The sequence below is a fragment of the Falco rusticolus genome, chromosome 6 (genome assembly GCF_015220075.1).
Source record: "Falco rusticolus isolate bFalRus1 chromosome 6, bFalRus1.pri, whole genome shotgun sequence".
Classification (NCBI taxonomy): Eukaryota; Metazoa; Chordata; class Aves; order Falconiformes; family Falconidae; genus Falco; species Falco rusticolus.
Window position 1 is genome coordinate 44,898,317 of NC_051192.1, and position 17,720 is coordinate 44,916,036.

General features: G+C 38.5%; 1 protein-coding gene across 15 annotated transcripts in view; it reads left to right on the top strand.

Annotated features, from left to right (window-relative positions):
* The window catches only part of SYNE1 (spectrin repeat containing nuclear envelope protein 1), a 317,571-nt gene extending 301,496 nt beyond the window's left edge, over positions 1-16,075 (top strand). For 13 of the 15 annotated variants that reach the window (XM_037391908.1, XM_037391910.1, XM_037391909.1 and 10 more), the window contains 8 exons: positions 116-242; positions 1,396-1,607; positions 3,121-3,321; positions 3,669-3,797; positions 4,154-4,366; positions 5,356-5,448; positions 7,243-7,301; positions 14,255-16,075. In XM_037391908.1, the coding sequence (XP_037247805.1) occupies positions 116-242; positions 1,396-1,607; positions 3,121-3,321; positions 3,669-3,797; positions 4,154-4,366; positions 5,356-5,448; positions 7,243-7,301; positions 14,255-14,495 (1,275 nt within the window). In that variant the 3' untranslated portion in view covers positions 14,496-16,075. The remainder of the gene's footprint in view (positions 1-115; positions 243-1,395; positions 1,608-3,120; positions 3,322-3,668; positions 3,798-4,153; positions 4,367-5,355; positions 5,449-7,242; positions 7,302-14,254) is intronic. The other 2 variants (XM_037391919.1, XM_037391920.1) reach the window with 1 other exon arrangement.
* Positions 16,076-17,720: the final 1,645 nt, after the last annotated feature.

Consider the following 17,720-nt stretch of genomic DNA (forward strand, 5'->3'; position numbering starts at 1 on the left):
CACACTTAGACCTACTTTCGGAATATTTTGGAACTTGCATTGTAACTTGCATTTTCTGTGTGGTTAGTCCTGTACAGTGCATATTGAGCTGGGATTTTTTTGTTTGTTAACACAGATGAAGCTACTAGGTGAGTGCAGTGGAAGCATAGACTCAGTAAAAAGGCTTGGATATAAACTGAAGGAGGAAGAAGAAAAACTATCTGGACTTATTAACCTGAACAGTACTGAAACACAAACAGCTGGTAAGTAACATTTAGTTCTTTGGTAGAAAGCAGTTACGAAAATTAGCAAATGTGAAGTTTTTCTGAATAAATACTTGGTATTATTTGCTGACATACCTATTTACAGGACTGCGTCTGTTACCTTGTTCTGCTTAACATCTCTTTATAGGCATAGTAAGGAATAGTAAGTATTCCTTGTATATGCCCTATAGGGACATTAGGCATACAAGTGCATTTTACGAACCACTTCATAACATGAGACGTAACCCTAAGCCTTTCAGAAGTCCCTGTAGATGCAATGCATTTTTGTTGAATGTTTTCCAAAAAAAGTTGTTTCAATTGCTGTTCAAAATGCATAAATCAGTATTCATTTATTCTAATAGTACCTTTCACTTCTAATATTATCTGTCTACAACAGAGAAATCTATATATTCATCTGGTATAACTATTAACCTGACTAATTTTAAGCATCAACTGTAGAACACGAGGTACTGCATTGTAAAAACATGGATTTGTTCCAGAGATTATAAAGGCAGTGTCTGCATTCTTTGCTTGGCAAGATATGCTACCCATGCAGCCCATTTTTTTGTTTTTGGGGTTTTTTGGGGTTTTTTTTTATTATTATTTTAAGTCGGTAGAATGATGCAACTTGCCCTTCTGCCATAGCATTTCAAGAAAAGTAAGAAGAAATAGCCCCTAATTTATTTCTTTTTAGCATAGGTATTTATCCAATGCATCAGCAGTAGCTTAGGCAAATGTAGTGAGGTGTGATTATTAAATTGTGATAGGTACAAATACCAATGAAAATCATACTATATATGTGGCTCATTAGACATTGAGATCCCTTGTCTGATTTGCATTTATGGTAATTTCTGATGTCTTTATACCATCATAACCTGTTTTAGAGACCTGCATGTGTCAGCTTAATTCTGTTCATAGAGGTCTGACATTAGAAAGTGGTAAAATTGCCTGCTGCCTGGAATCACCCAGGTTTGTTCTTTCCCTCCAGCATCACATTCTTCAGTCTAACTTTGTTTTCAGTGTGGTGTTTTGTGGGTTAGGGTTTTTTCATTTTTATGGAGCCCTTTTTGTCCTGTACAGGATTCAACTGATGCAATTGTGTGATGTGGCTTGTGTTTTTTACTTTTGTTGAATTTGGTGTTTATCATTACAGGTGTAATTGACCGATGGGAATTAATCCAGGCTCAAGCTCTAAGCAAGGAGCTGAGGATGAAGCAGAACCTTCAGCAATGGCAGCAGTTTAACTCTGACCTTAATAGCATTAGGGCTTGGTTGGGAGAAACTGAAGAGGAATTGGAGCAGCTGCGCCGCCTTGATCTCAGCACTGATATACAAACTATTGAGCTCAGAATTAAAAAACTGAAAGTGAGTTTTATGTCTCTTTTCCATGAGTTGCCCTGTAAACAGACCTGAGTGCAACAGGCATGCTGTAGAGGTTGCCAATAGTTGCAGCTGATTTGCTCCATTTTGCACATAGTGGGCTACTGCTGATAACTAAGTTACTGGGAAAGTGATTTTATAAATCATCTTTTGGCAGAAAAATGTATCACTGGCATTCTATATAATCCAAAGGAATTATTGAAATAGTAATTCTGGGGAAATTCCATAATTCCAGAATGTATAGATAATTCCTGATGTCAGCCAAGCTGATGGGGGGGGGGGGGGGTGGGGGAAATGGGAGAAGAAAAGAAAAAAAAAGCCAAGTTAAAGCAAATCTCTTCTAGTCAAAATGGTAACAGAATAGGTACTTTACAAGAAATGCCTCACTGGGACATATTTGTGTGGAGGAAGGAGAGAGTGCCCCTGCTCTCACCATTACAACATAGGAAAAATTTGGCGTCATGTGTCACTTTGCAACATTTCTGTTTCTTCTTCTGTAATCTCAGATGCATCAGGATATCAGGATCCAAATGCTGCTTTTGTGATCTTTCCTGTATATTTTACAGCTATAAAGATCTGCAAATGTCATGGTCCACAACTTCACGTTCAGTTACTAGCATCTTACAAGCATGGGCACAAAAATGTGGGAGCCAATGTTGAAATGCACTGTGCTCCCTGCTAGGAGTGAGGTGGACAGGTAGTGAAGACTGTTTCCGGCACTGATCCATCTAAAGCATATTAATGCTGATCTTCCCTCTAATCCAAATATAGCTGCCATAAGTATTACAAAGGTCACTGTGACATAGGACTTATTAGTAAATGCTGTAAAGTAGGTGGAAAAGGGGGCATTTCATAAGAACCTTGTTCTTGTCTCCCCCAGTTTTGGAAAGGCCGTTAGTGCCCTCCAAACCAAAAGAGGTAAGGTTTCTTTTATGGCTTCCAATGTAAACAAATTGGAGTTTTTATACATGTCCTGCTTCTATAAATTGGAGTAGGTTGTTTATACTCTTTGTATGTTTTATTTTCCCTCAGTAAAAGCTTTTAATTTAAAATAGTGTTGACAGCAGTTTCTACTTGAAAACATGCTGGTTTTTATGTTTATCAGCAAAACTGAGAAGTGAGGGCAAAAGTTTTATTGAAAGCTAAAGTACAATTGTCCTACATCTCTTTAAAGTTTGTTGGGCCTGCTCTGTCTTTTAAATATCTGAAACATAAGCCAGATCTTTAAAACTCAGCTATGACTTCAGGCTTTTAAGACTTTACAAGTTTAATTAGCTTGTTCTAGTTTATGCTCACAGTAAAATTTTAGTAGATGTTAAAGAGTGAACATTTGCAGTCATAGAGTGAGCACAGAAATCTCATATCCAGAGTAAAGAGAGTTATTACAGTGAGGTAATATCATTGCATTCTTGTGATGCCTTCTCTGCTTGGTTCTTCTGAAAGTCACATGCCAATTTCCATCCTTTCTTCCCCTGTCCCACTTTGTCTTATTTTCCAGGAGCTGCAGAAAGCAATTGATAACCGCAAAGCGATCATCTTATCCATCAATCTGTGCAGCTCAGAGTTCACGCAGTCTGACAATGAAGAGAGCAAGAAGCTTCAAGAGCGTCTGTCTCAGATGAATGTGCGCTGGGACCACGTATGCAGTATGATCGAAGAGTGGCGGTGCTCATTGCAGGATGCATTAATGCAGTGCCAGGTCTGTATTGCACTTGTTTTAAATTGTTAAGTGTCCCACATACCAAAAATGTAATCTGTATCATTATCTGGTGTGCTCATTATCCAGCCTGAAACACCCATAAACCCAAAATACAGCTTCAGCATGTGGTTTCTGAAAGGTACACCTGCAATACCTGAAGCATGTGTTTCCAGCCCAAGATTTTCCAAATTTGTCAGCTCTGGAACAGTATTCTAATGTACTATTCTTATGCTTCTTTGTAAGTTATGTTATTTAGCCAGTAGTGACCTATTATAGGATAAACGAAAAACCTGAATTTGACTGGAATTTTCTGCTACACTATTGAAATCATCACTCATCACTTGCAGGATTTCCATGAAATGAGCCATGGTTTGCTGCTTTGGTTAGAAAATATTGACAGAAGAAGAAATGAGATTGTGCCCATCAATCCAAACCTGGACTCAGAAGTGCTGCAGGATCATCACAGGCTTCTAATGGTAGGGTTGTAATCACCCTTTTCTCTCCCAAAATGCATCATTAGAAAAACACCTAATCAGATTTATCTTTTTCTTGATGGTTAGCATTGTACATTGCATGCTAACACACAACTATGGACCGATGTCAGTACCTAACTTTGGTAGGAAACACTAACTTCAGTTAGTAGCATAACTCATGATTTAAAACCTCAGACAACCACTAGGCTGCTGCCTGTCTTCCAGTCAGATTAGAAATGTTTATTGCATCTCTTTTCTGTTTCATTAATTTCAAATGTCCAGCTATGTGAGATCTACTTCTTTTTTTCTTTATTTTTTTAACTTCCATTAAAAAAATCTGGTGCTTGCTTTGGCAACAGCAAATCAGACGTGAACTGCTGGAGTCTCAGTTGAAGGTGGCATCACTGCAAGATATGTCCTGCCAATTGCTAGTCAATGCTGAAGGCAAGGACTGTCTTGAGGCCAAAGAAAAGGTGCATGTCATTGGAAACAGACTGAAGCTCCTCTTGAAAGAGGTCACACGTCATATTAAAGACCTAGAGAAAATCCTAGATATTTCAAGTAGTCAGCTGGTAAGTCATGTCTTTTTATTCCTTGCTGTTCGCTGGGCACGTTTCCCACTGTTTTGACTGTCTTTCTCTGATCAGTGCCGTTGGCTGCACTGTTTTTGTTGTTGGCAGTACTTATCAAGATGGTACACATGTAATCTTGAATATCATAAAGTAATCTTAGACTGTTGTGATATGGTGGGGTTTTTTAATCCAGTAATATTTTTGCTATTGTGTGTAGCAATAAGCATTGAGCATCTTGGTTGGTGTATCCTGCCATTACTGATTCAGTCAACTGGCAAGGAATATGAGATGCTGATTCTAGTTGTAGTACTGAAAATTATAGTGTGTCAGTTGTTACAGGACAGGAAGATAATGCTCACTCTGTCAAAGAGGAAAAAAAACCCAAACAAACCCAAACCATAAAATAAATTCTGTAATGGGCTAACAAATCCCTCGGTGCCTCCTGAGCTTTGAGCTGTACTCCACATCTTTTCAGATTATCATGTATCTCAGGGTATTTGAGAGGGAGTTATGCATACATCTTTGTCAACAGTGGCAGGTACAAAGTAACGATTTCAAAGTTCCTCTTTAGTTAACTTTTAAAGTCTTGGATTAGCAGAGTGCGTAAGGCATGAGAACTCAGCTCGTCCCTCCTTCAAGTAAATTTCTGCCTCTTTTAAGTAAAATCTTGGTGATACCAACCTCTTCTTGTAATTAGAGCAACTGTTCTTTTTCTTCTGAAATTACTTCAGTGCAAAATGTGTCACCTAAATCAATTAAGTTTTAACTACCTATTTGCTTTTATTTTCCTTCAGGCCTAACAGAGAAAACATGTAATGCTTAGTCTTAAATTTTGTTACCAAATTTTGTAACTGCTTTATTTAATTTGTTTTGGAAATAATTCCGCTGGGTTTTCACTCGCAAGGGGTGGAGGGTGGAGGTGTGGTTTATTTTGCTTACCTGAATAGCTAGTTGCTGTATTTCTGAGCTCAATTCCTTCTGAACTTCAGGAATTGTCCTCATGGTCCTCTGCTGATGAATTAGACACATCAGGTTCAGTGAGTCCTGTATCTGGAAGAAGCACTCCAAGCAGACAGAGAACGGTAATTTTGTGTCAGATAAATTTTCTGCCACCTCCTGGGTGGGAGCTCCAGATGTCTACAGTAAGCTGGAAGGCCCCCCTTCTCACTTGATAGGAAAGGCAATGGCTAAACCAAGAACAAAACACAGCTGCTTTCCCCAGCCCTGCTGCATATCCCATCCTGCATGAAAACAGAAGTGGTAAATACGGTCCGAAACCAGGGCTGTCAGTGTGGTTGGTTTACCATGGTTTGGCATGTCGTGTCTCTTGTATTTTGTTCTAGTGATGACAGCATCCCGAAGTCTGGTCTTGTGTGGTATAATCAGTCCCCCATTTCTGTTTGGCCTTCTCTTCAGAGCTGCTTCATCGAGAATCTCAATAAGATTTTTTTGTCATTTCTGATGAAGGTTGCAGATGGTCTTATTGAGACTTTGGATGAATGGCTAAGTAGAGCTGAAGGGCATAAAACATTATTCAAAACAGCTAGTTTCACAGGACCTAATCAATGGCTATGATGGCAACTCTGGAGTTGTCTATTTACATTGCTGGCACAAAATTCAAGAAATATAGCAACACATGCCTAGTACTTAACACTTCCATACTCTGAGCCCAAAATGGAACTGCAATTATTTTGTCTTTTTCTGCAATTCTATTGGTTGATTACTTTGCTTTTTTCCTTAGTTCTTAAAAAAATCAGGTTAGTTTTGGGTTTTCTTTTTCATTTGCACTTTTTGTAAAGCCTCTGAGTTCTGTCTTGATAAATTTTATGGCTCTTGAGATCGATTTTTTTTTGTTGTTACATTCACTAGTTTCTTTTTAGATGCTAGTATGAGAATGTAAAGGAATACTGGCTTTTCAAAAGGCGAAAATATAAACCTTAACATTCTATTTCAGAGGTCAATGTTTTTATCTTTTTAATTTAAACTTAAATAACTAATAAAATTTCTGATATCACAGATTTAACTGGACAATACCTGACCATTACAGGAATTGGAGAAGTATTTTACCATAAAATCTTTGTTTAAAGAGTATGTAGAATTATAATAGGTTTCATCCTAACATTTTAATAACCATTCGTCTATCTCTAATTTGCTAGTGTTTATGTACATGATTTTTTAATTTGTTTCTGTTTTTGTCTATAATGTATAGCTAAGTTTTATGATTTCTTGGGGTCTGGTTTTCAAACTTACGGGTTTTGCACCCACAATTTTGGAGTCTGAAGTGATTTTCAGTGTTGAATATACTGATGTTAATAAATAAATACTAATTCCAAAAAATACAATCAGAATTATAATAACCTAACTGCATTGAATATTCCAGCAAATAGTTGTGAGTGCAGGAATGCACCTACAGTTATTTGGCCTTCAAAATTGTGGGAAGGATGGGGGTGGAGAAGAGGCCAGACTCATCACAGGGGAGACCCTTTGACCTTTTTTCCTTGAGAGTATTAATTTTGCTGCATTTGCATTTTGAAATATCTGTATTTGCCCATATTCAACTCAATATTTTTTTCTATTTCGTATTAGGAATTATTTAAGCTAAATTTATAGTGATTTTTTTTAAAATCCAGAGCTACTTTTCAGAAATGTAATTACTAAAGTGTCATTTTTGAGTTCACTGTGTATGTTCCAATCATTTCCATACTCAGCTAGGTGCAAAGAAAAGCCAGTTTCCTTGGTTCATGGGTATTGGTCACTTCATTTGGTTTTTTTTATGTTTCCTTTGCTGCACTTTTAATTTAGTTTCATCAGTAGCTTGTCTTTATTTGCCTGGACTGAACATTCTTCTTTCTTTACCCCCTGTTCATTGCAAACAGCCACGGGGCAAATGTAGTCTCTCACAGCCTGGACCCTCTGTCAGCAGTCCACATAGCAGGTACCTTATTCTCCTGGTTTCCGCACTCTGTTCTAGAACCCCAAGAGGATGATGGAAATTGGCCGTGATTCCTCTCCGTCCGCACCGACTCCATCAGGTGGCCAGGACTTAAACAAATGAAAACTTCCTTTTGTTAATAGTTTGGCAAAATGGGATCTCAATTGCTTCAAATTCTCTGTTAAATAGAAATACTGGCGGATTCTTGATCATCTACAACCTTTTGCTTCCCAGGACTGCCATGTAATCAAGATTAATTTTTCATATGCTTGATCAGGATGACTGTGTGTTTACACTCATGGTATTTAATGAGTATTTTATTTTGGCGTGGTTTGACAGAAATGCCAGTAGATTCATGGCAAACACTTTTTATCATCCTCTTTACCTCTAGATATTAAATTAAGGCAGGTAATAGGCCAATACCATATCCTAGAATTCACAAAACCCACAGATCTGGATGAGACATACTAACATCATTTTCTTTTTCTTTTCTTTTCTTTTCTTTTTTTTTTTTTTTTCTCCTGAAATGTTTTGTTCAGTTTGTGGGTTTTCAGTATTTAAGACTCAAAATTAGAAGTCAGAATTTGAGGGGTTTGAGACTTGGGGTCACTTTCTTCCCCCCTCCTAAGACGACTGCAATATAACATGCTAACATCGCCATGACTCTTGCCAAGTGCTTGCATCCGTGTATTGCTCTGGGAGCAGCACTGCCCCATCTCTCTGACCAGTAGAGAGCAGGCTTGCAGCTACAGCTTTTTGCTTTCCACCTTGTCTCCAGCAACCTGTCATCTCTGCAGCTAACAGTGCTTCTGCGTTCTTTGTTGTTGTCAGTGTGATGCGTGTACCTTCACTCTTTCACTGATCAGTTCACTAGCCTCTGGAGTTAAGAAGCTACCAAAAAAAACCGTAAATGAGCCTGCCAATATGTGTAACGAGGGTGTCTTCTGCTATTTAAGAATCTTATGCATTGCAACACCTAAAATAATTGGAAAGTGTGATGAAAATATATTTTTCCTTATAGTTAAGCCCTAAATCTCATTTATTCTATATATATCAAGAATTAATTAATTTATCTTTAAAATAACTCCTGTTAAAGTGAAAGATTTGGTGTTGGAAAGAAGGCAACACTAGATTTAATACAGTGATTGAGCGATAACCAAGCAGACAAAAAATAGCTTGGGAGTATTTTTTTTCATGAGCAAAATCAACACATTATTCAGCCAAATTATTCTCAAATACAAATTAAATGAAGACTTAAGACTACTTACCATGCAGATATTTACATAAACACTTCTTTTTAAAAAAAAAAAAGTTTTATTTATATGTGTAGTTAATGACTGTGAGTGACATAGTTGCAACACCACATGGCATAGCAGATAAAACAAGTAACTGCTTCCACTGGTACTAAGCAGCTGCCTTATTTTTAGGGCTTTATTTTTATTTCTTTGAAATATAAGGAAACCACATAGAAAATAGGTGACATATACACACCATCTTTCTGTCTGATGGAGAAAGATATTTAATTTTTTGAACTCCAGTCTGCTATGAAGCTTGGCATTTTGTTTCTTTTGGGGAGTGGGAAAAAGGAGGAGTGGGGCTTTACTCTGCAGCCATTAACAGCTAGGAGGAATGGAGGATGTCCTCAGCAGATCAGCATGCTTGCACTAGCAATGTTGTACTTAAGAAACATATTATGTGCGCTCTTCCGCTCTCCTGTACAGTCAGACCACTTCTGCCAGCCATTTGAGAAGGTTCCTGGTTGTAGGTGCGAGCCACTGGCTCACATTGCAGCTGGCAATGCTTTGCAGCTTTGAGATCAACCTCTATTCTAGCAGCGGCATTGGTGCGGCACCTTTCAGATCAAGTCTTTCCAGCACTGTTTATTAACACATCTTGTAGCAGTACAACACAATGTTCAATTTGTCATTCAGACAAGCGTGGAATACGAATGAGTCACTGCTGAATAGGAAACTTAATCAAATGCGCAAGCCAGACAGGTTGTGGTTGATGTATAATGTGGTTTTAACTGATAAAGTGGTACAAGCTGTCACTGTGTTCTTTAATATTTTGACATACCTCTGATCAGAGTACTTTGTGTTTGATCTTGCACTGGATCAGCAAACCCTGATAGAGTTTAGTATACAGGAGAACTAAAGTTAATTTTAAAAGGTTTATCTTTTAAACATAGGAGGTTGCGAAGGAAAGTTCATTTAAAAATTAGAGGGGTTGTGTATGTGTATAACAAGGGTGATATCACTTTGCCTTCCCCATTATCGTAGCAAAAAGACAAGCACACATAGTGTGATGCTAAGCAAGGTACAAGCTTAAACTAGATGTTATGTGATGGATTTCACTAAAGGCTCATTCAAGAGGTGTTAGTAGTCTTATGTGAAGTGGGAAAAGCAAATCCAAGAAGCAGCTCTCTTCTTTCATTAGTTTGAGCTGTCATAAAGGCACACCTGAATCTGTGCCTGTGGATTTGTTGAAGTGATTAAAATGTTAAAAAGATTAAAATAGTGGTTCAATTTGCTCAGGGCTGTTTACATTGTCTCTCTTGAGCAGCTCTGTCCAAGTCTTGGTGCCACAGTGCCGACCTCCATTTCCCACTCTCCCCAGGCCTCCCCAGATGACTAGCGGGTATTTAGAGGTCACTTGCTGTTTCTGGAGCAGACCAGGCTGCAGCACTCTCTGTGTCTTCAGCCACGAAGTGGCAGTCATTGCCACACAGTAGCTCAAACATGAGGTTTGGGCCTGGTTTGCCATGGTTGTTCTCCCAGTTATCTCCCGCACTGTCACTTAGAGCCTGTTACTTAAACTTCGTATTTAACTGCCTTTGAAATGGACATATTCATCATCTTTACAGGGTAAGCCAAAGCTAAGGCTGAGGTGATGTGATGCTGAGATTTAGGGTGAGAAGTCAGAATACAGCCAAACAAGGTTGCTCCTAGAGAGACTCAGGCCACCAGGAGGAGTCGTTGCCTGCTCTTGTGGCCAGAACATCATACATTCTGTGTAACTCTAGCAACCTCCATCTTAAAAAGTTAGAATCAATGGGAGTAAAAAGTCTTTTAGAAGGTTGTTATCAAATTTAATGTCTCTGATTATCTGGAAGTACAATAATTTCCACCTTGAATGTATTGATGGTTAAATGTAGTAATTTGGTTTTATGCCAGCATTATTCCTTTTACTTTCTCAACTGTTCACCCTCCTTTTTCTGTATTCCGCACTATTTTGTAAAGGATAGTTTTAGTATATCTCAGGTTTGATATTAGTAAGCTCAGCTTGTGATTTCCTTCATAGGAGAAATACTGCATCTTTTTGACTCCTTTAAGCTTGTGTAAGTTTGACTTCATCTTCCAGAATTATGTTAACTAAAATGATACAAACTGTTCTAGGTGAGATCTGACTAGTGCCTTATAGAACATCATTAAAACAACCCTTTTCTCTTCTGGAAGTCTTGAATTGAAATAGACTTCAAAATTTCTTTTGTCCCTTTTCACAGCTATTCACAAGCCACATTACTGGTTTGTCACCATCCTGTGTCAAAGAGCTCTAGTTTCTTTTCATTATCTTCAGAGTGTGACCTTCCAAATTTATAGCAGAAGTTTTTTATTTCTACCCTGTGTACTATAATCTTAAACTCCTTGAGCTACCTCTTAAACCCATTGGATTCACCCACTTCTTTTCCGTGCAGGGAGCCAATCCTATTCTGTATTTGCAAAGACTTCAAACTTCTGTCATCATACAGATGGAATTTGCTGGTTTTACATTCTGTACCATAGTCTTTTCATAAAGATACTAAATCGAGACTCATCCTTGATTAACTCCAATAACATCCTGCTAGCCCAGTAGTGCCTCTTTCAGTGTAAGCCTGTTGTCAGCATTCCATTAGTCACTTTGCCATTAAACTTACTTTATTTATTCCTATCAGCTTCACTAGAATGATAAATTCTTCCATTACAATCTTTCAGATGTGTACTGCAATACAGATAGATTACTTCAACTATATTTTCCTTGGGGGGGGGGGGGGAGGGGCATAATCAGTCGTCTTTAAAAGAAGGCACTTGTCTGAGCTGAAATTAAAGTTCATTTTGCCCATCCACTCTATAGCCTGGTAAATTAGTTTCTCATCTCTTGAAATGCTTAGGAAAGAGTTCCAATTTTATAACATTGCAAAATCCCAAAGTAAGGGTAACTATTGCTTGCACTTCCTAGGTTAATTTATGAGATTTCCCGACATGAAGAAGCTTACTGTTGCCCAGGTCTGTAGCTGCACCTTCCCCTTTTATCTAGTAAGCAGGAGTTGTGTATGGAGTGAGTAGCAGCTGGCCTTCCTTCCTTCCCTCTTCAAACAGGGGCCAGTGTGACAAATGGTGGAGCAGTCAGAAGAGAGACAGCTAAAAATACACGCTCAAGAAAAAGCATTGATTTTTTTCTCCAAAGTATTTCAGCTTTCCCTTTTCCTGCTCTAGTAAATAGGAGTTTTGGCCCTTGTGAGTAGTGAGCCTTTTTCATTAACAATGTTTATTTTTAACCATCTCTCCTTATGAAAGCCATTGGTCTAAGCTGAGCAATTCCAGTTTTCAGCCGATTATGTAGATTACGGAGGTGTACCTCCAATAAACACAGGCAATGCAGCACTCGAACTTTTTAGAACTCCCTCTCTGAAGATGTTTTCATAATGTTTCATTATTTGCTTTTTTAATTCTTTCCAAGCAGTATTAGAGACTATTCTTCAACACCCTACTTCACTGCAGAAAGTGTTTTGAAAAACTTTGCCATGAACCATTTCGATTTTTGGAAGTTTGTGTTCCTTGTTGAGGTCAGTCATGCAGCTTATACATACCACTCTTTTTCTTTTTTTTCTTTTCTTTTTTTATTTTTTTTTTGTAAGACACAAAGCAAGAAGTGCTGGATTGTGCTACTAGAGCAGTAGGAAAAGAAAAGAAAAATTACATGCTAAATTTGCCTGCTCCCTGCTCCCTTTTGATTCTGCTTTTTGAAAATTCCCCTTCTGGCACCCAGTGTTGCCCCAGAGTAACTCTGAGTCAATGAAGAAAATTCTGACTTTGCTCATTATCAAACAGCAGTTACCAACTGCAGAAACATGGCCTTTTTTGATTGGGAGTGATAACATTTTGTACAGTGAGAGCCTTGTAAATAGCTAGACTGTGCAATCAAATGCTTGGAAGGTAATTAAGCACGCCTTGTTCCCTTTGTTCCTACCTCAGTCCATTAACTTTCTGTCTTGGCATTTTCAGACAGTGGAAGTCTTGATCCTAATTGAACTTTAATATGGAATGTTCTGATGCTGTTAAATGTGCCATATCCTTTCAATATGTTCTTTATAGTATGTGATCTTGCATTACGGGATAAGCAGCTTTCCATCCGGGCTGCAGAAACATGGATTCAAACAACATGCGATCTGATGTTTTGATCATCCCTCCTTCCTAGGGTATTTAGGTCAAGTTCATCATTTAGCATACCTGAGTGTTTATGTATCTGTTGGTCATCTAAACTTGACCAAATCTGTCTGGCTTTCTTAGGTCTTCATAGTGGATTGATACACATATATGAGCAAGACAATAAAAATAATCTCAAGCATAGAAAGAATTCTTTTCTGAACATGTGGGAATGGGACCCTTGCCAAGCCTGGCATAGTTTTGAAGATCATATTTTGGTTTTTACATGCTTTCTTACACAGATTCAGATTTATCTGGAAGACAGGATCAAAAGGACAAGGGGAAGGCAAGGAGATGCTAAGGAACTATCGCTTCCTACTTGCTTTAACAGGGAGCAGTTGAACTTAGCCAACAAGCCTGATCTCCCACACCTTCAAGCTGAGACTAAATTCATCCTTATGAGAATTTTTTATCTCTCAAACCCTAGCAAACTATAGATTTTCCCAGGCTTCATAATCATAGCACCCACACAGATGTTTTATACCAATATGTCTTAAGACAAAATTCATGACCTGATGCTTAATGGAAGAGCTGTTGAAGCAAATTATTGGAAGGCTCCAAATTCTTCCATTTTTGGCTAGTGCTAAAATACAATGCTTTCCCATACCATTTAGTTAGCACACTGAGACCATCAGATTTTAACTTGCATAATCACTCTTTTCAATCATCCACTTACTTCAAAACCTATCATCTGTATATTAGAGCGCTGACAGTTTCAGTCAAAAAGGGAAATGTAAAATTTATGTCTTTATCCTTTATTAAAAAATAGATTGGATTTTTATGCTTAATTTGAAGTGTCCCTTTGGAAATGTTTGCATTAGTTCCCGCCTCTCCCCTAGACATGTGATAGATATGTGCCATTTCAAGTCACATCCATAGACACAAAGGAGAAACTCACTCAGAAGGTGATGGTGTCAAGTCAGTTGAGCGAATAGATTTTAACTGCTGATTCAGAGCAAGATTCAAAATACAATGTACTTTACAGAAAATGAGTCCCCGTTGCCTGCATATTGGTGTATTAGTTAACTGAAGATTGATGTAACTGAATCAATGCATTATACCCTTGTGGATACTATATACAGTAATGAATGTAGAAACTTCTGCAAAACAAATGCAACTGGTGTTTTAAATGGGAAGTTTTCCTTTTTAGACAGTGTGCATTGAACACGTGACAGGTATGGCCCAGCTTTTATTTCCCCCTTCTTTAGAGCACAGCGCTTTAAGTGGGGAGTCCTCCTATAATTGATGCAGGGGCTGTGGGGTCAGAGAGCCCATTCTATTGTGATCATCTGGTGTTTTCCTGCCCAGTCTAGAAAGACAGGGTGTCTTAAGATGTTAGGAAATAGCATGTTCAGTGAAAAATACCTCTGCAGTTGTCAGTCAAAGTCTGTACAAGTTATAAACCAGCCTTCAGGGAAGGCTGAGTGCCCAAGGGCAACCTCTGCTGCAGTAATGTTCTAGTGTATTCACCACCTGTCCATCTTCTTTTCTCAGGTCCACAAGAGGTGGCTCAGGTTCCTCCCCTTCTGAGGCTGGGCCAGCGTGGCAGCGCCCGTCCTTCTTCCTCAGAGTCCTCAGAGCTGCTCTGCCGCTTCAGCTCCTCTTACTGCTCCTGGTCGGGCTGGCTTGCCTGGTGCCAATGACCAAGGAGGACTACAGCTGTACTATGGCCAACAACTTTGCCCGCTCTTTCCACCCCATGCTAAAATATGTAAATGGTCCGCCTCCGTTGTGAAGGAGGACCATGAGATAGTGGGTGACCTTGCTGAAGTGTTAGCTGGGAGGCAGGACGGTTTTAAAGGGTGACAGGATTCAGAGTGGCAGCTATACCTACCTTCTGTAGCCACCACTGTGTCTGTATCATTCTCTGCTGGCACTTGGCTAGTAACTCATCAGTATCAGATTGCACAACATATTACCTGAGTAGCATTGATTCAATACTCGCATCCTGGGTACTAAAGGAGGATGTGACATGTGTGAGGAAAATGTCCTTCTGTCCAGCATTCTGGATCTTTTAGTCACTTTATATCCAGGTCATTGCCCTGTACTATGCATAGCCAAGGACTTGATACTGTAGATCCTTTCCTGTGTGCTGCTCTAAATGAGTCATTAGCCAGTCTTTGTTAAATACCCTTTTGGTATCTACAGTATACAAAATAACCCGTGCTAAAGACATTTTAGAGCATTTGTAACATACAGTTTTAAAGGATCTTGTATGGCAGTGTGTTATTCCTCGTGATTTCTGTTTCAGGCATGGTGTTCTAACTTTTGCTTTGGATGCACAAGGTGTAAATCTGAGAAGCACTTTTTTAAGGTTTAAAAAAATGGATGTAATAAATAAGATAGTAAAAGGTTTTATGAGGAAAAATGTTGAATGTCAAGTTAAAAAAAAAAGAACATATTTATGTATGTACAGTTTGCTAAGCCAAGTTTTGTTTGTATTAATTTCTTTGCATTTATTATAGATACCATAAAATATTTTGTCTACGTGCTTTTTAATGACAACTATGGAAAACTAAGTTTAGGATGCGATATGTATAGTATTAAAAAACTAGAAGACATACATATGCTGCACTTCTAAAAAGAATTAAAAGATGCTGTAACGAATTAACGGTATTAGGTATATGTTTGAAAGAGAACATCTGGAGAACTTGGCAAGTGGTAAAATACATGGGAAAGTATCGTGTCAGAGGTTGTGCTAATATAGAAAGCTGTCTGTTTTTTGAATTAATGATTAGTCATTTCAGGTTTTTTTCCTCAAGCTGCTTCTTGAGGTTCATTCTCACCCGTGCATTGTTTCTCTGTGTGTGTGTGTGTGTGTGTTACTCTGTGTGTGTGTGTATGTGCGCTCATGTACAAGAGCTTGTAGCAGTCCACCCTGAAATAGATTTTTTTATGTGTGTGTGTTGGTAACTTCTTAATATACTCCATAGCAGCTTAATACCAAGATAGATGTTTATGTTTTACCAATAGTCTAGTGGAATATGTCCAAAACATAAGTGTAAACGTCAGAAAACCAGAACAAATAACAAATAGAAAACTCACAAATTTTCCTGAAATATTGCAGAAAACTTGCAGTCTGAGCAGTGGCAGATACTTTGCCAAGGTTATCACTCAGAACTCAACGAAAACAGGACTTTTTTTTTTTTATTTTGAAAAAATATGGACCATGGCTCTAAGTTACTGCTCTTTATAACTTTGGGGGTTTTCAGCCATGACACACAATGTGAATTTTTCCTGTGAGTTAAATGTTTTTACTTAGACTATATTGGTCTATATATTGGTCTATTTAGAAATAAAAAAGCCAGAAGAAAATACAAGTACATTAATTACTGTTACATAGGGTTACTTTTCTGGGGTGCCATCATTTGAGCTGGTATGAGGGGAGGGTGGTCAGAGGTAGAGTACCACAAACTGAACTCCAGCATTTGGAGGAGCCAAAAATAAAAACTTCCTTTCCAGGTAAGCAAGTGTAACATTAAAATTTTCCTGAAAAGGACTTTTTTATGCGAACAAAGTATCTTCAATGTCTGAGATCCAGACTTGGACTGACACAGATATGTATTCTTTCCAAGGCTTAGTTTCCTTCAGTGGTATTCAGAAATTGTGCTAGGCTAGATAAGTATCCATAATCACTGATTCTGAGTAGATAAAGATAAGGAGCACACTTTTGGGGTACAAATACAAGCTGTTACTTGTAACAAGCCTGACAGATTCCATAAAATGACCCCTCCTCTCTTTTCTGATGTCATTCTCTTTAGTGATGTCATTTAGTCAATGGCATATTGAATATGTGAATAATTTGGTAGTTCACTCAGATCTATTAGTCCAGATTTTTGCATGCTTTAGATATTAAACCATCGTTTTGGTGGTTTATTTTTTGTTTTCTTTTAGAAGAGAACATAGCAAAGAGTAAATCCCTACATAAGGGAACTAATCTAGTGAGAAATAAGGATCGCAGCCTGACTGTCTCCTGTTTTCCAGCAGACTATTGGTGATCCCATGGAAGTAGATGTTATATAACAGGTAGTAGATAGCCTGTGAGGATCAGCCTATGGAAGAGCAGTGTGTTGAAGGAATCAGGTAATAAGTCACAGGTGAGATCTGTGTTCATCTGTTACAATATTTAAAAACTGAGTGAGTGGCAGGGAGGTTTGAAAGGAGTTGGTTAGGGGTGAGAGGGGGAGTGCAAGGGAGAGAGTTCAGTTTTAATGATGTCAGATTAATTAATAAAGTACTTTATCAAAAGTACACAGGATAGCACCTGGCATGCTTTGAATTGCAACCTGACATTTGAATTTTGCCAGCTATTCTTCCACTCTAGCCCCTGCTTCCCTTGGTTGTTTGAATGCCTTCCCCACTTCCTGGATGCCTAGGGAAGAAAAGCCTGTCTTCTGCAGAAGGAAAGCAGAATTTGTACACCTCACCTGAGCTCCCAGGGGAGTTTTGGGGAGTAGTCACTAAAATGAAGTGGGGGGGGGGTGGTTGCATCTTGTTCATGATGGTCATGCCCTTTTATTTTCTCTCACCTCTTGAAGTGTTCAGTCTAGGGAGTGTGCGAAAGTGATGAACTGCCAGAGGAGGGGAGGTGAAGCTGATTAAATAGGCAGGGGAAAACTGATGTGAAATCGTAGGAACTTTTCATAATTAGTTCCTTAAAGAGAGTTAGGGCTAAGGGGAAAAAGAAGTTACAGTAATTAAGGGAAGTAAAGAATTTGGAATGTCACATCATCAAGTGTCAGTAAACCTTTCAAATTCAGCACATTTTGGGCTGATGATTACCTGTGGCCTTTGTGTACAGTCTCACCTCTGCCTTGCTGATGAACCAGAGGGCAGAGCGTACCTGCTATGCCTTGCCTCCTTTCAGGTGTTTCAAAGCAAAGCTTCTGTTCATGGCCTCAAGCTCTGATCTCTAGCCATAGAGCTAACTATAGTGTCAATGTATTGCCTGTATATTTGA